Source organism: Scyliorhinus canicula, chromosome 4 (assembly GCF_902713615.1).
Source record: "Scyliorhinus canicula chromosome 4, sScyCan1.1, whole genome shotgun sequence".
Lineage (NCBI taxonomy): Eukaryota > Metazoa > Chordata > Chondrichthyes > Carcharhiniformes > Scyliorhinidae > Scyliorhinus > Scyliorhinus canicula.
In genome coordinates this window covers 15,813,565-15,837,339 of record NC_052149.1, presented here as the reverse complement: position 1 = coordinate 15,837,339, position 23,775 = coordinate 15,813,565, and the positions used below count along the sequence as shown (strand labels likewise).

Here is a 23,775-nt window from a genome sequence, read left to right as displayed (position 1 = left end):
ACAGATCATTAAATAATTAATTAGAATATCAGATTAACCTTTACAGACCATGACCTCCCTGACCCAGGAAACAGGTTCAGTTGATATATAGGGGCTGGTTTAGCTCACTCAGCTAAATCGCTGGCTTTTAAAGCAGACCAAGCAGGCCAGTAGCACGGTTCGATTCGCGTACCAGCCTCCCTGGACAGGCGCCAGAATGTGGCGACTAGGGGCTTTTCACAGTAACTTCATTGAAGCCTACTCGTGACAATAAGCGATTTTCATTTCATATACATACGTAATTTAGCTGCACTGGGATTAGAGAACAAAATTATTCCTCCCTAAGAAAATTACTGTTGTGTGCCATTGTGGTTAGGTGGCATTTCCCCCATTCCACTAACTAAAGGCTGGAGCTTGTTTTGAACAGGTTTACATTATTCTAACACAAGGTCAGCGATCTAAAAAGTTAATTCTGTTTCTCTCTCCACAGATATTGCTGGACTTGCTGAGTATTTCCACCACTTTTTATTCTTCTCCTTGTTTGTACAGCCTGGCAGAATGCAGAGCTCCCCTCCCCGCCGTTAATAATAAAAAAAAGTGTTGGGAAATCACAGATGGGAGAACAGTCACTCTCTAAATACTTCAATTCTCAGGTAAATCTTATAAAGTGCGGAGGAAGGAAATTCAATGAAGCAGCTAGTAAATAGGTTTGATAGCACACGGTGCAGTGTTTGAGCAGGAGATGACAGATGAATCCCTCCAGGGAATCTCAGTTTATTTCCAGAATTAGGCCAGACCCTGGTTGATGACTTATATTGCTGGCGTCAGGAGACAGACACTGCTGTGCACCAACACAACAGTACAAGTGGTGCCCAAAACTTTCAGAACCCGTCACTCTTTGACTGGAGGAGGTTGCACTGAGATCTTAGGCATAACAACCAGAGGAACAAGTACTTATCAGCCAGAAGTCTCCGGTTGTTGCAATTCACTTTTCCGGCAGCAGCATGGCGCTGTTATAATGGGAAATCCCATTGACAAGCGGCGGGGAGATAGAATCCCGATGCCAGCAAACAGCGAGGAACACGTAGCTGGAAAACCGGAGAATCCAGCCCATAAACCAGCACGGGGATGGTTTAGCACAGTGGGCTAAGCTACTGGCTTGTAATGCAGACCAAGGCCAGCAGCGCGGGTTCAATTCCCGTACCAGCCTCCCTGAACAGGTGCCGGAATGTGGCGACTAGGGGCTTTTCACAGTAACTTAATTGAAGCCTACTTGTGACAATAAGCGATTGTTGCTGTTTTAGTGTCTTATATCCCAAGGCATTTCACTGGAGCATTATAAAGTATGACACCAACCTACTTAAGGAGATATTGTATGACTAATTGAAATTAATTTTTTGAGGTGTCAAAAATGATTGACAAGGAATGGACATTAGTAAAGCATTTGATAAGGTCCCTCATGGCAGGTTGATGCAAAAGATTAGATGACATGGGGTCAGGGGTGAACTAACTGGATGGATCCAGAACTGGCTTGGCCATAGAAGACAGAGGGTAGCAGTAGAAGGGTGTTTTTCTGAATGGAGATCTGTAACTTATGGTGTTCCGCAGGGATTAGCACTGGGACCTCTGCTCTTTGTAATATATAAAAATGACTTGGAAGAATGTAGCGGGTTTGATCAACAAGTTTGCTGATGATACTAAGATTGCAGGAGTTGCAGATAGTGATGAAGATGGTCAGAGAATACAACAGGATATAGATAGGCTGCAAAATTGGGCAGAGAACTAGCAGATGGAATTTAACCCGGATAAATGAGGGGTGATGCATTTTGGTAGATCCAGTTCAGGTCGGAGCTATGATGGCAAAACCATCAGGAGCATAGAGACACAGTTCTGGACGTACAGGTGGAAGTGGGGGTAAAGAAAGCATATGGCATGACTGCCTTCATAGGACAGGGTATAGAGTATATAAAAGCTCAAAAATTATGTTAGCTATATAGAACGTTGGTTTCGGCCACATTTGGAATACTGTGTCCAATTCTGGTCACCGCAGTCAGAAGAACATTGAGGCTTTGGAGAGAGTCCGGAAAAGGTTACCAGGATGTTGCCTGGTATGGAGGGTATTAGCTATGAGGAGAGGTTGAATAAACTGGGATTGTTCTTTCTAGAGAGACGGAAGCTGAGGGGCAACAAGTTTATAAAATTATTAGGGGCATAGATAAGGTAAATAGTTGGTGGCTTTTTCCCAGGGCGGAAATTACAATTATAAGGGGGCACAAGTTCAAGGTGAGGGGTGGGGAGGGGGTAAGGTTCAGTGGAGATGTACGGGGCATGTTTTTTTTTTATACACAGGTGGTGGTGGTGGTGGTGGTCTGGAATGCACTGCCAAATGAGGTGCTTGAGGCAGACCTTAGCAGCCTTTAAGACTTATTTGGATAGGCACATGAACAGGTGGTTGGTCTAGATAGGACACGTGATCAGCGCAGGCTTGGAGGGCCGAAGGGACTGTTCTTGTGTTGTATTGCTCTTTATCACATGACTTTGTTAGATGTAGGTTTTAATAATAATAATCTTTATTAGGGTCACAAGTAGACTTACATTAACACTGCAATGAAGTTACTGTGAAAATGCCCTAGTCGCTACCCTCCGGTGCCTGTTCGGGTACACCAAGGGAGAATTCCAGACGGTCTAATTCACCTAACAAGCACGTCTTTCGGGACATGTGGAAGGAAACCGGAGCACCCGGAGGAAACTTATGCAGACATGGGGAGAACGTGCAGACTCCGCACAGAGAGTAACCAAGCCGGGAATCGAAACCGGGTCCCTGGCGCTGTGAAGCAACAGCGTCAACAACTGTGCTACTGCGCCAGAGTGTCTTAAAGAATGAAAGTGAGGTAGAGGGTGCTGGGAGAGTATTCCAGAGCTTGATACCCAGGCAGCTGAAGTTGGGAGTAATTAAAATTGGGGGTGCACAGGAGGCCGGAATTAAAGGAGTAGGTATCTCAGAAGGCTGTGTGACTGGGGTACATTAGAGAATGAGAGGAAGTCAAAGCCATGGAGGGATTTCGAAACAGAGATGAGAATTTTAAAGTAGAGACATTGCTTGGGCAGGAGCCAATGAAGGTCAGAGATGCTTGGGGAATGGAACTTGCTGCGGGTTTAGATATGGACAGTAGATTTTTGAAAGATTTAAGGTTTACAGAGGGCAAAATGTGAGACACCAGCTAGGACTACGTTAAAATATCAAGTCCAGAGGTAAAAAAGGGTAGGTTTCAGCAGATCAGCTGTGACAGGGGCAAGGTTATGGAGGAGGAAATAGGTGATCTTAATGATGGCATGCATAGGTCAGAAGAAGCTAATCTCAGGGTTAAATGTGATACCAAGATTGCAAACAGACTGACACAACCTCAGACTGTTGATAGAAAGGGACAGAGTCGGTAGTTTGGGAACAGACTTTCATCAGGGACCAAAAGCAATGGCTTAAACCTGTCCAATATTTAATTGCAGAACGTATCTGCTTACCCAGTATTGAAAGCCAGATAAGCAGTTTGAGAATTTCGCAACAATAGTGTAGTTGTGAACCGGTGGTCAGGTAGAGCCGTGTGCGTGCTTGTGCAAACGAACGCTCTGCTTTCAGATGACGGTCTCCTCGTATTTCTGATCTACGCGCTGCCTCTCAGGGACAAGAGTAGATCTGTCGGGGACAGGCAGAAGTGAGTGTGGGAGTAGGAAGAGAAAATCATTGCAAGTGGAAGTGATTCTCTGACTCTGATAAGAAGAATGGAACCAAGTGAGAGCAATCCCATACAGCTGGAAAACAGTGGAAAAAATGTTGGGGGAGGATGGTGAACCATGTTAATGACTACAGAGAGGACAAGTTTACCTTTGTCACAGTCATATAGAAACTCTTTTGGTACTGTGACGGGGGTTGATTGATTGGAGGGATTCAAATATGAAGGACCAGGAAGGTGGGAATGGATTTGGGAAGCTGACAACTTGTTGAAAAACCTATTATAATTGTAACACACAAGTTGAAGCACCATTGGAAACATGCTGAAGAATTGCGCTGATATTAATGTCTTGTGCACCCATAACATACCAGTCGAAAAGTCTTCAAGACTGACACACAGACAACGTTCTGCATGTTGCTGAGCAAACAGCACAGCATTCCCCAAAGGTGCCTCTTATCCATCTTGAGTTTTTGCTTGTTCGAGGGATGGCGGTGATGAATCTGGAGGGCTGAATGTTTTGTGACTTATCTCTACCTTGGTTGGAATCATTTGATCTGGAGCTTAGTTTGGAGGAAAGCTTGAAATCTGGTGTCAAAGTGGAAAGGTTTTCAACAAGTGCTCATGCTTGTAGAAGTTGGTCATCGCCAGGACAAATATGTCGGCTGATAGCTACTGCTTCAAACAGGGTCAGTGTCAACAACAGTGTCGATGGACCCAGCAGAAGGAAAACACCTGTGTGCGCTCTTAACACCAGCCACGTACTGCGAGGCTTACTACAGCACGGGAGCACAAGTGGCTATCACTGTTGCTTCACAGCGCCAGGGTTCTAGGTTCGATTCCCTGCTGGGTCACTTGTCTGTGCGGAGTCTGCACGTTCTCCCCGTGTCTGCGTGGGTTTCCTCCGGGTACTCCGATTTCCTCCCACAGTCCAAAGACATGCAGAATAGGTGAATTGGCCATGGTAAATTGCCCTTGGTGTCCAAAAAGTTTAGATGGGGTTATTGGGTTACGGGGATAGGGTGGAAGTGAGGGCTTAAGTGAGGTACAGACTCGATGGGCCAAATGGCCTCCCATTGCACTGTATGTTCTATACAGCGGGAGCGCAGAGACAATTTATTCATGTGGTCTATTCTGGTTATTTTCACCTAAACCACAGGCAAGCCCGACAAGTTCACCAGCAGCATACTGTAATTTACCACCTCACCGTCCATAATTATAAAGTATAAGCACACAACAATCATAAGGGAAACAAAGATTTTTGGCAAGTTGTTTTATTTTGGCAATGCTGTACATCAATTTTAACATTTAGTCAAGCGCATGTAATTTATAAACTAAATTCCATGTTTCTGGTAATAAATCTTTAGAAATGCAGGGACTCTGTATTCAAGTTGGTTTAATTAAAAAATGCATTTCCAACCACTAAAGTATTAATGGTATTTTAATTAATGAAATATTAAATAGAAAATGAAGCTGTTATCATGTAGCAAATAATATTCATGGCACAAAAATATTCAAAATTTTGAAAAGCAAGGGCTTATTATATATTCGCTTTAATGAGTGGTGTCCAACATGAAACTTTTGCCACACATGGAATTCAACTGATCCCCAATATTTCAGGGACAACTTGCGTGGAAGACATTTCATAAACTGCTTTATACAAAGTTAGCTGTAATTAAATATATTGCAATTACAACCAGCAGGATAGGCTCAGGTAGTAACATGCTCAATTTAGCAGCTCTAAATATGTAATGGGGACTTTTCCTTTCTGGTTTCCTCTTTCACCCATCAACCAGTCAGAGTCCATTCCCGGCAGACTATATACTGTTATTACCTGAAACAGAAAGCAGGTCCATCAATCCACTAGTTGTGGCAGAGGAGAGAGGGGTGCGGAGAATAGAGACAGAACGACATGGAGAAGAAAGGAGAGAGCAACATGGGAGGTGGGAGGAAAACAGAGAACAAAAGAGGGAGGGACGCACTAAATTTCAGGACAGAAATAAATACAGGGGGTGACACAACATGCTTTGTGAAAGAGTGGTTATTGCTACAAACAATATAATAGATGTTCTTATAAAAGATTTATGACAATGTAGCATAAAAAGTCCTATAAAAAGATACTTAAAACATCAGGTTCTGTTTAAGCCTATTGTGATAATGCAGTAGAGTCCATCCCCCTTAAATACACTACATCATATAACTAACTCTCGGACCGTAACTTCCTCAAGAGTGGCAATCACCTGCGGATTGCCACTCTGGACGGATTTCCTCATGCTGTCTCGTCCAACCTTCCTCACACAGGCTGGGGGAGACAGGAGCAGTGAAGTGCACTCCCAGCTGTGTAGAGTAACAGGGCAGATAGAGGTAAGAAACGTCCCCCAGCATTAGCTGCTTAAAGGGACAATCTAAAGGGAGAAGTGGGCGGCACGGTGGCGCAGTGGTTAGCACTGCTACCTCACGGCGCCAATGTCCAGGTTCGATCCTGGCCCCGGGTCACTGTCAGTGTAGAGTTTGCACATTCTCCCTAGCTTTCGGAGCACTGCTCCTTCCTCAGGCAAATCTGTTAGCACTGTTGCTTCACAGCGCCAGGATCCTAAGTTCAATTCACGGTTTGGGTCACTGTCTGTGCAGAGTCTGCACATTCTCCCTGTGTCTGCGTGGGTTTCCTCCCACAAGTCCTGAAAGACGTGCTGTTAGGTAATTTGGACATTCTGAATTCTCCCTCTGTGTACCCAAACAGGCGCCGGAATGTGACGACTAGGGGCTTTTCACAGTAACTTCATTGCAGTGTTAATGTAAGCCTGCTTGTGACAATAAAGATTATTAAAAAAAGACAAAGGAGTAGAATTAAGTCATTCGGCCCATCGAGTCTGCTCCGCCATTCAATCATGGCTGATATGTTTCTCATCCCCATTCTTCTGCCTTCTCCCCATTAACCCTGATCCCCTTATTAATCAAGAACCCATCTATCTCCGTCTTAAAGACACTCAGTGATTTGGCCTCCACAGCCTTCTGCGGCAAAAAGTTCCACAGATTCACCACCCTCTGAATGAAGAAATTCCTCCACATCTCTGTTTTAAAGGATCGTCCCTTTAGTCTGAGATTATGCCCTCTGCTTCTAGTTTTCCTACAAGTGGAAACATCCTCCCCACATCCACTCTATCCAGGACTCGCAGTATCCTATAAGTTTCAATAAAATCCCCCCCCTCATCCGTCTAAACTCCAATGAGTCCCAGAATCCTCAACCGCTCCTCATATGTCAAGCTGTTCATTCCAGGGATATTTCATGTAAACCTCCTCTGCAACTTTCCATGGCCAGCTTCTTTAGATCCTTCTTTAGATACGGGGCCCAAAACTGCTGACAATACTCTAAATGGGGTCTGACCAGAGCCTTATACACTTGGTCATACTGACGTAGATTGCTGTGTCTTGTTTCATCCAATGCTGATACCAGACCACAAATCCTAGATCCACCATATATATGACCATCACCACCACACTGCCTACCTTTGCTCATACAACACAGGAAATGCATATTTACCCACGTCACTGACTCAATTTCTTTAATACCGTCTTCACTAGCTTCCCAACCTTCACAGTCTATCAGCCTCAAATGATTTAAAACTCATCTGATCCTTTTCTGCCCTATTCCCCCACTCACTCCAACCCACGGTTTAAAATTAACCCTTTTCAAATTCCTCCTGGGTTTCTCGTTAAACCTGGAAATTCCTCCAGACCTGGAACCCTTTCTGCATGCGTGTCTCCTCACACTCTGGCTTTCCGTACATTCCCACCTTCCTCTGGCCCAAGAGTAGTAACAGAACCTTTATCGGCTTTTGCCCTACTGTCTTTCACTCCTCTCTCAACATTTTTGCCTCCTCATTCCTCATCTCCTGAAGTAACCTATTGTGCCTTTGGAATGATTCTCCTATTTATCCTCTTTTGTTCCTACTTTGCTCAGTCCATTGTCTACACCAAGATCAGTATGTTCGCAGAATCCCTCCAGTGCAGGAGGCTATTCAGCCCATCGTGTCTGCACTGACTCTCTGAAAGAGTATCTCAACTAGGCCCATTCCGCTTCCCCATAATCACACCAAGCCTGCACCTCTTTAGACACCAACGAGCAATTTTAACATGGCCAATCCACCCAACCTGCACATCTTTGGGAGGAAACCAGAGCACCTGGAGGAAACCCATGCAGACATGGGGAGAACGTGCAGACTCCACACAGACAGACAGTCACCCACGGACAGAATTGTGCCCCAGTCCCTGGCACAGGGAGGCAGCAAAGCTGACCGCTGTGCCGCCCGTGTTCAAGATAAATTTTGCTGCTGAATTCGGGGAAGAAGCAATTGCTCTGCTTGATTTCTAAGCAGACGTATGACAGACTGAGATGATTTAAAAAATTTGTTCCTGGCACTGGCAAGGTCAGCATTTATTACCCAATGTTAATTGCCCTTGGGAAGGTGTTGGGGGGGGGGGGATTCACAAGTTAAAACAGAGGTCAGGGCAAGTGTGGTCACACTTGGAAACAATTCTTTAAAATTAGAATTCAGAACCATTGCATTACCTAACCAAGAGTATAATCACGAGTTTTAGGGGACGCAGACACACACGCACAAAGCAGTTTGTATCTAATATTCTCATGTTGTTACACTTGGAAGTGCAGTAATGGGCTATGTCAATAATTAGGTTCAATTAGTCTTTGTCCTTCAGCATTCAAAGTGTAAATGCAACTGTATTTGCAGCAATTGATGCGGAGGTATCATTTAGAATTTAATAATCTCTACTACTGTAGCTACAAGTACTCATGAATCTCATTGAGCAAATAAACATGCTGTTAACCACCAGTTTTACTGTGCATGTTACACATAACGAGACTCAGGCAGTTAGCATGTGGTAGTACATTTAAAAAAAATCTAATTATAAAAAATGGCTCAAACACACAAAATTAGAGGGCGTCATGAAATGAATGAATGAAAATCGCTTATTGTCACAAGTAGACTTCAAATGAAGTTACTGTGAAAAGCCCCTAGTCGCCACATTCCGGCGCTTGTTCGGGGAGGCTGGTACGGGAATTGGACTGTGCTGCTGACCTGCCTTGGTCTGGCGGAGTGGTTAGCAATGCTGCCTCATGGTACCGAGGTCCCGGGTCTCCTGCCTCTGTCTCTCCTCTCTTCCACCTTCCCACACAAAATTGAAATAAAATGGATTGCATTCCATGGGAATAATCAAATTAGTTGCAAAACACTAATCACAACGTAGTGGAAACAGGAGAGAAATGAATTGGGAAGGGAATGGTAGCAAAAATTAAGTTCAGGAAAATATAAAAATAAGACCAGCTTAATCAATTTGGATCGATTTACTTTACATCCCCAATCTACTCTGCCCTCAGATACCAGTTCAGTAATTTTCTTCCGAAAAATTATGCTCCATGTTTTGACTGCTCACCAATTTTTTTTTTAAAATAAATTTAGATTACCCAATTCATTTTTTCCAATTAAGGGGCAATTTAGTGTGGTCAATCCACCTACCTGCACATCTTTGGGTTGTGGGGGCGAAACCCACGCAAACACGGGGAGAATGTGCAAACTCCACACGGACAGTGACCCAGAGCCGGGATCGAACCTGGGACCTCGGCGCCGTGACTGCTCACCAATTCTGAATGATAGATACATGATTTAGATAAACAAATCTGATCAATTAAAATTACTTGGATCCTTGAAGGTTCAGTTCAGCAAGGCATTAAGTGGCTGATCCCCTCAGCCAAAATGTGCCTAGCAGACTTGGATCACTGCGAATGCCAAAATTGGTCTCCGCATCCTTACGTTCAGAAGAATGACAAAACAAGCCAATCGTCAGAAGTCTCACCTCTCACTATGGAACTATTATCTGTTAACATGAGATGTGGGCAAAGGAAACATCAAGGGTGAAGGCACACAGAAATCCTTACTCAATGAGACAGTGGATTCATAAACACAAGTGTCCCATTGGGCACTCCTATTACTCACCTCATCAGCCAGAAGTGACAACTCACTACTGTCTGCAGCATCATAATCGTAGAGAACTCTTGCCTTTCTGGTGCCACTAGATGACAGTTTATAGTCAGTGCTACCTGGCGTGCCGATTGGACAGTTTGGTATGCACAACGGGACGGAAGATGCAGAACTTGGGAGCACCGTACTAGATGAGAGGGAAGACGGAGCACTCTGATTGTTGTTGGAAGAAAACGTGGTCGGAAAACTACAAAATAAAACGTTACGCATTAATACAGGGGAACGCAATACGTGAGGATAGATCATACGTTATTATCCTCTTTTAAATATTTTGTATGTATGGAAGGCGTCACGAGTGAAAACAGTTCCTGTGACAGAAACCCGGCATCAACATACTCGGCATTATTTTTTTATTAAATCATTAATTTAGCCCATCTAACTTGCAACATGGGATAGAACCTGTTCCTTGTTCATAGAGCTAACAGTAACTCACAAGTGATAAGTTAGTTAAGAAAAGGTTGTCCGCGATGGATGTCAATAGGTCAGCCCAGGTGAAAAATGAAAATGAAAATACACATCAGGTTCCAGATTATGAATGAAGTTTCCACATTATTTGATAAGGTGCCGCAGAAAAGGTTATCAATCACATGGGGTAATTTATTAGCTTGGAGAAGAGACTGGCTAACTGACAAGAGGCAGGGTCAGGATAAATGGGTCTTTTTCTACTTACAAGATGTAACTCGTGGGGTGCCAAGGGTTTGGTTCTTGGGTCCCAACTATTCACAATAAATATTAATGACTTGCATGTAGGAATGTAAGGTACTACAGCCAAATTTGCAGATGACACAAAAATAGGTGGGACAGTAAGTTGCCATGAGGAAATAAGTAGTTTACAAATGGAAATAGATAGGTTAGGTGAGTGGGCCAAAATTTGGCAGATGGATTTTAACGTGGATAAGTGTGAGGCTATCCATTTCGGTCAGAAAATGGAAACTTATTATCTAAATGGAGAGAACCTTCAGAGTGCTTCGGTACAGAGGGATCTGGGTGTCTTTGTGCATGAATCTCGGTATGCAGGTAATAAGGAAGGAACTGGAATTTCGCTTTATATCTTAAGGAATAGAATATAAAAGTGAAGACGTTTTGCTGCAACTGAACACGGCATTGGTGAGGCCGCACCTGGAGTAGTGTGTACTGTTTTGGTCCCTTATTTGAGGAATGATGTAGTGACATTGGAGACAGTTCAGAGGAGGTTCAGTTTAATTAGCAATGGGTTGAAAGGTTACGTGAATGGGCAGGGAAGTGGAGTTGTGGCCAATAGATCAGCTATGATCGTATCAAATGGCGAAGTGGGCTCGAGGGACTGAATAGTCTACTCCTGCTCCTAGTTCTTATGTTCATCAATTCAAACATATTAACAAAACCTCACAGACCTTCATGTACAGTCTTGTCTTGTGAAATGTTAATATGCATCACATCGAACTGCTAATCACCACATAATAATGAGCTGCTTAAACAACGGACACGCTTGGTAAAACAACAACAGTTTCAAAGGACATTTCATTAAACGAGTAATGCGTTGCAACTAAAACAAGAGTATATAATATTTTAAAATAGAGTGAGGGGGAAGCAAGAGATTGGGTGGGATACTGGGGTCTCAAGAGAAGGGGGTTGGGAGCACGAAAGTGAGAGAGGGGGCTGCGAGAAAGCCCGCGCAAGAGTGAGGAGCCACCAGAGAAAGAGTGAGAAATGAGAGAGTAAGTGTGGGAGAGAGAGAGGCGCCGCAGAGAGAGAGACCGAGCTAGAACGAGAGAGACTGCCAGAGCGAGAGAGACTGCCAGAGCGAGAGAGACTGCCAGCGGAGAGCGCGTGCATACTAGAGAGAGAGCCAGAGGGAGAGACACTGCCAGAGAGAGAGAGAAGGGGGGGGGGGGGGGGGTCTGTGTGAGAGAGGAGAGAGAGGAGAGAGAGAGAGAGAGAGAGAGAGAGAGAGAGAGAGAGAGAGAGAGAGAGAGAGAGAGAGGACGAGAGGAGGAGAGGGAGAGAGTGCGGAGGAGAGAGAGAGAGAGAGAGAGAGGAGAGATAGAACGAGTGCCGTGAGGGCGAGAAAGAGAGGGGCATATGTGAGAGAGAGAGAGAGAGGAGAGAGAGAGAGAGAGAGAGAGAGAGAGAGAGAGAGCACGTAAGGGAATGAGAGAGGGGTACTGTGAACACAGAAAGAGAAAGTGAGAAGAGCTGTGAGAGAGAGAGGTGCCACAAGGATTGGTGTGTGGGGAGGAATGAAGTGAGAGACAGGGGGAATGCGAGAGAGAGGGGAGGAGTGAGTGTGAGAAACAGGATGATAGACTAAGACGTATTGTGTGCAGGTCAAAAGGGCCAGAGGCTCAGAGTAGGTAGAGAGAGAGAGAGAGACTAAAAGATAGCAAGTGACAAACAAAGTCCTCGATTCCGAGATACACACAGCAGAACAGAACTGTCGAAAGCGGAAGGAGGCGTCGCCAGTCACGTCCATGCCGGTATCGGCAAGAGTATTTCCACTTGTCCACTTCCTCCTTTTCTCCGATACTGCAAATTTTCTCTCCTCAGATAATTATGCCATTGCTTTTGGTAGCCATGACTGGATCTGTCTCCAGCTTACTTTCCGGCATCACATTCCAGAGGCGAGGCACTTGCTGATACAAGTTTCCTCATGTCGCCTTCTGTTCTTTCACCATTCACCTTCAAATCGGCATTCGCTGGTTTTCCATCCTTCTGCCGAACAGTTTCCCCAGATCTACTTTGTACGGATACCGCATGATTTTGAATCCCTTCTCTCCCTTCAGTCTTCTCTTCTCCGAAGACAACAGCCCAGCTTCTCTAATCATCCACATAACATGTCCCTCACCCGGAACATTTCAGAAACTTTCTGAATCCTATTAAATGCCTTCAGATTCTTGTTGGAAGCATGGTGCCCAGAATTGGTCAAAATACTCTGGCACTGACTCCAATCTGGGCAACACCTACTCTTTGTTACCGGTTACAGAGAGAAGGCTTGAATTGCTATTCCTTGCACAACCTCAGGATCTCCCAAGGCACGTTATGCTGTCTATTAAGTACCTATTTTGGTTTGAAAATTGTTAGCTTACAGCTCTACAGCACAAATGCAAATGTTCTTAAAATGGCTTGAGTGCTGTGAGTCATCATTTCCATTGAAAACCTTCATTACCTTCCAAGCTGCTTCTGTAAATCAACCATATACTGGTAACACTGGGCATAGTAGGTCAACTGGGCAAATAGTCATGCAGACAACGAAGATGATGAGCCTATTGGGGAGAGAAATAAAGAATAAGACAGAAGGGCAACTAAGCTAAGCAAAGGAAAACTAACTAAACTATTTAGTCAGCTATTGCATTTTTAAACAATCCAAGAGCTAAGACAATTTGATGCACTTAATAGTGAAATGGTATCTGTTATTACTGGTGAGGTTTTCATTAATGGTTGTTAATGGATATCAGCAGGCAATTGCAGACAGCACATGACTAAGAAACTCAGTAAGGCCAGTGACAAGGTTAAGGAGAACTTACATGTGTACTGCTCATTCCTTCAAGCAAAAGTCTTGTGATCTCTGCTTGGCGATCAAATTCACTTTGTGTAATCCGCATTTCCTGTTCTGCCTGTGTGGAAAGAAACAGAATAAACACACGTTCAGGCATCTGTACAAGTAAATGTCCTTTGTGGGCAAATGAGGGCATTCTACTTCTTAAACCGACAATAGCTGAAAGTTCTAACTAGTCAGAAAAATCTGAAACCACAATGCAGTGCATAATCTAATCACAAATTTAAGAATCTATTCCTTAACCATTTAACTCCTCACATTAAAAAATAACCAAACACTACACAATTGAAACTATAACAGAAAATGCTGGAAACCTCAGCAGGTCGGACAGCATCAGTGGAGAGCGAAGGAGCTAATGTTTGGAGTCTGGATGTAGTTCCGTTCTCTCGCCACAGAAGCCATCAGACCGGATGAGATTTTCCAGCATTTTCTGTTTTTGTTTCAGATTCCAGCATAGGCAGCAGTTTGCCTTTAACTTGCCTCAAGTGATGGAAAATAATTTTACTTGGATTCCAACTACAAATGTTTGCTGTGCATCAAGCCAAGTGTACAATTAACCAGTAACTTGCAACAAATCAGAGACTTGAACTTAAAGTACAATCAAATTTGAAATTGATGAAAGAGTAAAATAGAATGGTGACTGTGCCCCATAAAACTTGGATAAAATCCAACACCAGTTTACACTAATTCACTTAACAGGCTTTTCCACATACTGCATTCAATAGAACAAAAAAAACCCTTTCCGTTGCATGAAACATAACATAGAATCATTACAGGCAGGAGTCCGCCATTGGCCCATAGAATAAAAATTCTCAATGGGGTTCCATTATCACGTTTTTATACTTTTCTACTAGAATATTGTTTCCGTATATTAAATAATATTTTCTCCAATTGCAGTTTTTCTTTGGGCAAATTTGCAAATTTGGGGGTCCACAGAAGTGAGTTGATCCTTGCAGGGATGTACATACCATTGAAAAATTTGAAAGTCATTGATCCGAAATAAAGTTATTGTGGACTTTGCAGAATCTTAATCGTTAGCACGGATAATTTAACACTTTTAAGAAACAATTAAAACAAATTGTCAGAAAAAGTACACATTGAAAATAAACAGCTTGAAATTCCAATTTTTAATGATATGAATTTCAAATTTTTCAATATATGTGAAGTACAGACACATGCTAACTCATAGATATCAATAACAGATTTATTGTCAACTGTGATTAAAACTCCAAGCGCACGGCTTGACTTTCGTCAAAGCTTTTGAACTGTACTACACTGCAACTGTTGCAGTGAAGAAAATCGTTTGAACAGCAATTTATTTTTAAAATTGCAAAATTAGGTCAAATTGTACAGCACACAATTGATACAATGATGCTATTTATTAGTGTTCAAACACAGGCTTTCTACTCTCCTTTCTTGCCCATTGCTAAACAGCAAATTCCCAACTTTATCCCATAGCAAAATCGAGCTGTGTCACTCTCATGCACGCTACTGAATGCCTCACTCGACTGCAAGATTGACATCAGTGCAGTTCACCTACAGCAGGGAGGACGTGGAAAAGACACACCCAGTTGTGATTACATAGACGTTGCTATACAATGGTATCCTGAAGTTCCTTCCTTGCTACACGTTACTGTACTACACTGGGAAGAGGAGGCCATTTTACAACAGCAGGATGACCTTTCCCTTAAAAGAGCTGACTACAGGCTGGTATTTAAAAAGAAAAACAAAGTCAGCATTTACTTACAGCTGCTACACAAATACCAAATTACCAAACTGTTTGTTTTTTAAAAAGGCTGTTCAATTATTGATCATATAAGCTTACGGTTCCCTGAACACTTTACAAGTTTCATATTTGTCACTACAAGAAAACAGCTTTACTTTTACTTACTTTTGTCAGCTCCTCTGCCCAAAGCTGTTAAGCATTTAAACAAATAACAAAATTGTATAATTTTTAACATATTTGTGGAATGCACAGGTTTTATAGAAAATTAATGACAGACATACACTACTTTATGCTATCCACTGCTCAATGGAAGAAACATGGCAGTGAAACATACCCCATGAAGACAAAAAGAAACTGAAATGGAACAACTGCTGCATGCTCATAACCTGAAGATACATTTTGAGCATAAAATTAGCACTGTACTCTCTTCAGCTGTGATCCATGTCACGCTTTGATTTTGACTACTTTCGAGGAAGTGGCATAGTGGTATGGCCACTGAACTAGTAATCCAGAGACCCAGGGTAATGCTCTGGCGACACGGGTTCGAATCCCACCATGGCAGATAGTGGAATTTGAATTCAATAAAAAAAACCTGGAATTAATAGTCTAATGACGACCATGAAACCATGTTGTTAAAAACAAACATCTGGTTCACTAATGTCCTTAAGGGAAGGAAATCTGTCGTCCTTACCTGGTCTGTCCTACATGTGACTCCAGACCCACAGCAACGTGGTTGACTGTTAAATGCCCTCAGGGGTGGGCAATAAATGCTGACCCAGCCAGTGACGTCCACATCCCATGAACGAATAAAGGAAAAAAAAACATGCTTCCTAAATTCTGAAAATTTGGAACAAAATACTGAAATCCTGTTATCCAGAATTTTGGAAATTTAAGGAAAATCTTATTTTTGAAGTATTAATAAGGATGACGCCAATGCTCCCTAAAATCAATAAGGCACATTAACATGCATCACTGCAGTTCTCAGGAGCCAAGGACTACGTACGTTATTATTAATAATAATCTTTATTGTAAAAAGTAGGCTTACATTAACAATCCAATGAAGTTACTGTGAAAATCCCCGAGTCACCACATTCCGGTGCCTGTTCGGGTACACAGAGGGAGAATTCAGAATGTCTAATTCACCCAACACGTAGTCTTTCGGGGCTTGTGGGAGGAAACTGGAGCACCCGGAGGAAACCCACGCAGACATGGGGAGAACGTGCAGAGAACGTGCAGACTCCGCACAGACAGTGACCCAAGCCGGGAATCGAACCTGGGACCATGGCACTGTGAAGCCATAGTGCTAACCATTATGCTACCATGCATTGCTATGCTGCATTAGGAATAAACTTACAGCATGAGCAGCAGAAATTGGAGGCTTGCGTGCCCAATGACTGATAGTACTGTAAAACAAAATTCTCCTTTCTGCCTAAATTGCTGTGATTTACCGCACCGTGTTTCCTATAAATGGGAGGTGGACCTAGACACTAGATTTCACCCACAGCCATCATCTATTCTTCTTCAATCAGATTAAATTCACAGAAAGATACCTACTGTCAGAGAGAATCCTCTAAGGCAGCTATCCCTTGGTCTGGTCAATACAGAAATTGTAACGAAATTGGAAGGACCACCAAGATGGGAATTAGAACCATAAAAAGGTTTCAGTGCAGAAAGAGCCCATTCAGACCATCGTGTCTGCGCCGGCCAAAAAAGAGAAAAAAGAAACTAGTCGCTCATTTTAATCCCATTTTCCAGGACCTGGTCTGTAGCCTTGTAGCTTCCAGCACTTCCACGTACCTTTTAAATGAGTTGAGCGTTTCAGCTTCAACCACCAATTTATTCAGTGAATTCCAGATGCCCACCATCCTTCAGCTAAAAAGGTTTTCCCTCATGCATCCTCTAATCCTTCTATCGATCACCTTAAATCTATGTCCCTGGTAATTGACCCCTCAGCTAGGGGAAACAAGTTTTTCCTATCTATCATCTCTGGGCCCCTCAGTTTTTCACACCTCAATTAGGTCACCCCTTAAACTCCTCTGTTCTAAGGAACCCTAGCCTATCCAATCTCGCCTCATAGCTGCAATTTTCAAGCCCTGATAACTTTCTTGTAAATCTCCTCTGCACCCTCTCCAGAGCAATTATGTCCTTCCTGTAATGTGGTGGCCAGAACTGCACACAACACTCCAGCTGTGCCCTAAGCAGTGTTTTATACCGTTCCACCATTACACCCCCTGGTTTTGTATTCAATACCTTGCCGAATAAAAAAAAGCATTCCATATGCGTTTTTGACCATCTTCTCCACCTGTCATGCCACCTTCAGGACCTGTAGACATGCACTACAAGGTCTCTCACTTCCTCAACCTCTCTCAATACCTTCCAGTTTATTGAGTATTCCCTTGCTTTGCTTGCCCTCCTCAAATTCTTTACCGCACACTTTCCCGGATTGAATTCCATTTGCCACTTCGCTGCCCACTCAACCAAACCATGAGAAGCCTCCAAAATATCCAATGTTCTTCAGGTAGTACATACCATAAAATTATGGTAAGCCTTTGAAAGTGTCAAAGTATTTCAAAGCCTAAATTTACTGTGTCAAAACACTACTTCAAGAATTCCTAAAGAGCTGTTTCAAACACAAAGCAGCATCTCTGAAACTATAAAGGATGTAACGGATCTCTCAATAACGGTTTGATTAATTCAACAAACCAATAATGAAGACTTCACGGTAGTCTACCATTAATGATCTAACAAGAGTTAATTATAAATTTAATCAGACCACAATTATGAAAGCATTTGATAGGGTGGAGCTTGTGAAACTGACTGCACATCTTGACGAGCCCAGAGCAAGGGAGTATAAATTTAAGATACCCAAGATCGGAGGAGGAGTTTCTTTACACAACAGTGGTGAGAATGTGGAATTCGCTGGCACACGAGATGGCTCAAACAGATTGCATCAATATATTCATGGGGGAATAAAACAGAACGGGGATAAAAGAGGTAATTAAAGCAAGTTTCTGTGGAGTTCAAACATCGGCATTGACCATACGGGTCAAATCATTACTGTGTTGTATAATACTGCCAGCTATTTTACAGATCCTGCATTGAAGCTCTTCACTCATACTATAAATGCTGGTAACTTGCACCACAGTGTTACAACATGTGGGTTTATATGTTTACACAGCAAATTTTCAGTCTTAACTAGCTGTCCACAAAGCAGGAAGGCATGCAGACGGGCAGCAAACACAGGAGTGGCATTTTCTAGAGGGAGGGTGAGGCACTTGGCATGCTCATTTATCTCCCAGTGAGAGTCAGCTGCCCACCCCCTCCAGGTTAAGCAATGCAACATGGCAGAAAATGCAACTTTGGGAAACATGCAAGGTTTGCAACTGTGTGATCAACCACTGGGATAGTCAAGTACGAGTTTAGGCTGCCACAGTAAAGAGAGTTAGGGTGAGGGGTAGCAGGGACTATACTTACTGTTGCTTGTTAAGTGACTATGGGATCCAAAGCGGAATTGCCACAGCCCCAGGAAAAGGAGCAGGCATGACAAATTTGAAGGAGTGCAAAAAAAACCACCCCGACACTCAAGCTGTCTCGCAAACATGTTTCCAGTATTGTACAGGACATTAAAAGGTTTTGGAGGATTAATGTTGAACAATCTTACGGTTACACCCAAAATGCCATCAAGGACCACCAAGTGTTCGGCAGCTGCTGGGTTACACCAGAAGTTCAGCCATTGTGCAATGTGAAGAGTTTTCACTTTGAATCACACCATCAGCTGAATTTTAAGCATAGGATAGCTTCATCCATACTATTAGCGACTACTAAGGAGCAAAACCTCATGTCTTATTTCTACTTAAGAACCTCTTTCAGTACATGTAAGGATGATTAAAACATAGGTTTCAAAAACCAGCGACTAAATATTTAGATCTGTACCCATTGCTGCTAATAGTTTAGTGAACTTTTACAAATGTTTAGATAATTTGATGAGAACATTCAGTACCAAAAGGGTTAATATCAAATTATATAATTAGAGAATACCAAAATTATACAATTTCAGACGACATGGAGGGTCACAAATGGTGATGGGCTAAACACAACAAAAACACTTATGCCTCCTCTTGCTATCAAAAGACGTTCACTCAATGAAATCCAGGACATGCATACTTAAATGAGAACTAAAATTAAAACAAAAACATATTCTTTATGCTGGGACAATCCATCTGAAATGGGATTTTCCCACACTTCAGAAACAATGCTTCCACACACACACTTGGGAATTGTGGGATCAGCTCAATATTTAGGGAGACCTCAAAACGCAGTGGATATGTCAACCAGAAGTTTCTTATCGACATTCTCTATTCATTGCAACATCTAAAGGTGAAATGCATAAACCCATCCACAGAATATTTGAGGCACATATAATTCAAGGGGAAGAGGTATTAAAATATTGACCCCAAGAGGAATTTAAAAAAAAAAATCTAGAAAAATAACTGCAGTAAAAGAGGAAATTAATATTTTAAAATATGAGAATTAAAATACTGCTTTGATATATCTTGCTTATTAGTTTCCAATATTAGTAACAAGTACAAACTTGTCAACTCCGGATCACCTAGGGCTTGATAGCAAGAGTCAGCATTCAAGTATAAAGTCAAAACACACAAGGCCAACAAACCTTCAGCCATGTTACATGCAGCAAGTTGAGCATGTAAGAGAAATTTACCATAAAGTTGTCTCCTTCAGCTTCAGAAGCGTTTAGTTGCTAGAACATTCAGGTAAAGTAGACAAGGACAAGAGACATTCATATTAGCCAGATGACAATAGCTTAAGCTGCAAAGCTGAAGAAGTGCGCACGGTGTAAAATACAGCATTGGTAGTGAATTCACATTCACCATAATGTAATTTTCATTTGGCATAGCATAAATATGTGTTGCTTTAGAAATTGTCACAGATTTTTTCATTTCTTAATTCTGCGGTGTTCTCTCCTGCTGGGTACTGTACCACAAGCAGCAGTACCTTGCCTCACTGACCATTCTTGCATGAATCTAAATGGTGAGCATTGGCCAGCTATTTGATTGAAGGCATTGGAGCCAGGACGGAATCTCTTCTCACCAAACAGTCACTGATAATCAGCAGAAGGTGCTACCAATCTGGTGAACAATCGGCTGGCTTTCCCTCCCCCGCTTAGTCCCAGGATACTCTTTAGCATCCCAACCGCTTTGGTAACTGACATCTGTTAACACCCAGCTGTATACTTAGGTTAAATGCCTATTGAACTGGTATTAAGGCAATAATCGAGATTTCATTGTGGTCAGAGCCCAAGCTAGTTGTGAATATCTACAATAAAGTGTAATCAATGGAATTAAATTGCAATATCTTCATACACATTCAAGATACACATAAACACATTGGGTGATAAAGTGTCAAAAAAAAATCACACCTTGATTACAGATCTATTATCCTTTAACCATTCCTCAGGGAATAAGTGTCACACATTTTAAAACTATTTTTGATCTTCCTCTAACTCAGTCAAGCTTATTCAGTAATTTAAGCAATTATCCAGTATTAAAATTGTAGCCTTTTGGTTACATTTTTGCACTTGGGGTGAAAAATATCAAAAAAATTGAATGTTTTTCAAACTTGGATCAGGACTACCACCAGGTAGCATGGTGGTTAGCATAAATGCTTCACAGCTCCAGGGTCCCAGGTTCGATTCCCGGCTGGGTCACTGTCTGTGCATAGTCTGCACGTCCTCCCGTGTGTGCGTGGGTTTCCTCCGGGTGCTCCGGTTTCCTCCCACAGTCCAAAGATGTGCGGGTTAGGTGGATTGGCCATGCTAAATTGCCCGTAGTGTCCTAAAAAGTAAGGATAAGAGGGGGGAGGTTGTTGGGTTACGGGTATAGGGTGGATACATGGGTTTGAGTAGGGTGGTCATGGCTTGGCACAACATCGAGGGCCGAAGGGCCTGTTCTGTGCTGTACTGTTCTATGTAAACACTTTCAGGTTAGGTATAGCATGTGCCGAACACAAAAGGTGCTTCAACCACATGCTTTACTCTCCAGCACTAAAACAAACATACCCACACTCCTTCAGTGACGTCTCAATTTTCCACATCTTCCACCATTATGAAGATCTAACAGACCACAAGAAAGGCAAGAGGAAAAGTCTTTTGACTCATGAGCGGTCATCCCTCAAGTACAGTAACTGTGCTGTTGCAATCTAAACGGACTTTAAACATTCCCAACTCCACTGCTTCCATTTCCTTGTGGTAGCTGTAATAAAGTATTATTTTCCACAAATAAATTTTTCCTGCCAGCTGTTCTTATTTTATCAAATTAATTTCCATTTATATACTTGGTAGTATATAATCTGTTTACCCACCCAATTTATACTATTTATTTCATACTTCAGTTTGGGCCTTTTCAATTAAACAGCGAAGCGTTAAAACTTCTACTTTCTGTTGGAAACTCTTGGCTCTACAGGGTCATAAATGAAATAAATTTAGAATAGAGAGCAAGGAACAGACTTTTATTGATCAGCCAGAGATGAATTGAAAGAACACTGTGCTAACTCATTGAACTATTACTCCAAAGGTCACACTCGCCAGTAACACATTTAAGGAACACCGGCTGCATCATCTGACTTCCTAAATAGGTTAATCTGTAATAATTGAAGCAAACAGATTTTCAAATTCGAATGAGCTTTCCCACCTACCTACAACAGGAGCCCTGTCAACCAGAGCAATCAAAGTGCACAGAAGCAACTTAAGCTTAACATGATGCACCCGGTGCTGGACTGGGATGGGCAGAGTAAAAAGTCTCACAACACCAGGTCAAAAGTCCAACAGGTTTATTTTAAATCACAGACTTTCCGAGCCCTGCCACTTCTTGAGGTATGCCACATCGCCATGGCTTGGAAAGATTTCACTTTTCCTCAACTGAAGTGACTCTCCCTTTCAGCCGTGTGATTAGGGCTAGCTCCTGCCCACCTATTGTTCCACCTCATCCACCTTCAGTGATTTCCCATCTCGAACATTTGGAATTAAAATACTTACCTGCATTTACAAATCCCCTCTATGTCCTGCCTCTGTAACCTTCAGCAGCCAGTTACATCCCAGTTCCCATCTCTCTCTCTCCTCCAATTTACTCCAGATTCCCCGTCTCTTTCCTCACTATCAATTGCCCTTCAGCCATAATAATTATGCATGCTGGAAACTTTCCGAATGCTTTGCTTTGAACCTCTCTCATTGTCAGAAGCTTCTCAAAACTAGTTTTTGTCAAGACAGCTTTTAGTCACCTCGACCAAAAGCTTCCTCTTCCTGGGTGACTGTCCCTTCCCATCATGTTTCCCCATTCTCCCAGCATACTTTGCCAAGTTAAAGTTTCTATTGAACTGAAAGTTTCTGTACCAACTGACACAGCTAATCTTCATGTGCCCAAAAATGAGAACTATGTAGCAGGTAGAAGAACATTGAATCTTTACACATATCATAATCATTTAAAAAGCTTGTTAGTGAACCTTGCTTCTGTGAACACCCTTCTCCTCTCATACACTGATCCCTACCACATTTTCTCCTCTTTCTCCTACACTGGCACCTCCACCCACCCTCTGTCCTGCTGTTTACCTGTACAGATACAGTGGAGGTCAAAAGACCAGCAAACTAAAAACTGCAGTCAAACATTACATTCTTTTAGAACACAGAATTTACAGTGCAGAAGGAGGCCATTCGGCCCATTGAGTCCCTTGGAAAGTGCACCCCACTTGACCCAAGCCGGGAATCAAATCTGGGACCCTGGCGTGTGAAGCAACCGTGCTAACCACTGTGCTACCGTGCGTTTATTTTTAATTCTTTCATGGGGTGTAGGGCCTACATGGGCTTTCATGGGCTAGGCCAGCATTTACTGCCGTCCTGAATTGCCCTCGAGGAGGTGGTGGTGAGCTGCTTTCTTGAACTGTTGCAGTCTATGCAATGTAAAAAAAAAATGTAGAAACACTTACAATGCTGTTAGGGAGAGTTTGCCGGGATTTTGACCCAGCGACAGTGAAGGAGTGGCCATATTGTTCCAAGTCAGGATGGTGTGTGGTTTTGAAGGGAACGTGGAGGTGGTGGTGTTCGCATGCATCAGCTTCCCCCTCCTGAGAAGTGGCAGAGGTGCAGTCGAAAGAGTCTTTGATGAGTTGCTGCAGTGCATCTTTTATGCACATGCATCCATAACAACTTGAATTATGAATTATCCTTAGATTTTTACACAGTACTTCATTAAAGGGCCTTTCACAATACCCAGATATACTTCAGACTGATATTTACTGTAGAGTTTCAACTGAACGTGCGTTCAATTAGCCATTGCAAAATTTAAATACCTCAGGGATCAGAACAAGGTTACCCATCATGAATCCAAGACAAACAAATGGAAATTCTAGTTAGTGACAAGAAAGTACGAACTGTGGAGTACAAAGGGATTTGGACATCCAACTGGACAGATCATGAAAGGTTAGTGCACAGGTACAAAAAGGCTAACTGAATGTGAGTTTTTATCTCAATGTGGCATACAAAAGGAGAACACAATGCTTCAATTGTACAATGATTTGATCAGATCACACTGGGTGTACTACATTCGCGTTTTGGCACCAAAATACAGATCACATTCACCAGAATGATGCTGTTAGCAAAACAAAGGTAGTTAGTTTTAAGGGATTTATATTTGTATTGGTACACATTAGAAATAAGGTATAGTTTTAGGTGGGTTGAATTTAACG

The 23,775-nt window shown here is 42.5% G+C and overlaps 1 protein-coding gene across 1 annotated transcript in view; it reads right to left on the bottom strand.

The window, feature by feature from the left end:
• Nucleotides 1-4,962: 4,962 nt before the first annotated feature.
• Nucleotides 4,963-23,775, bottom strand: part of LOC119964377 (endophilin-B1-like) — a 54,176-nt gene continuing 35,363 nt past the window's right edge. The window contains 7 exon segments of the mRNA XM_038793770.1: nt 4,963-5,538; nt 9,716-9,947; nt 12,906-12,972; nt 12,975-13,002; nt 13,264-13,353; nt 15,187-15,210; nt 19,694-19,780. Coding sequence (XP_038649698.1) covers nt 5,431-5,538; nt 9,716-9,947; nt 12,906-12,972; nt 12,975-13,002; nt 13,264-13,353; nt 15,187-15,210; nt 19,694-19,780 — 636 coding nt within the window. The 3' untranslated portion in view covers nt 4,963-5,430.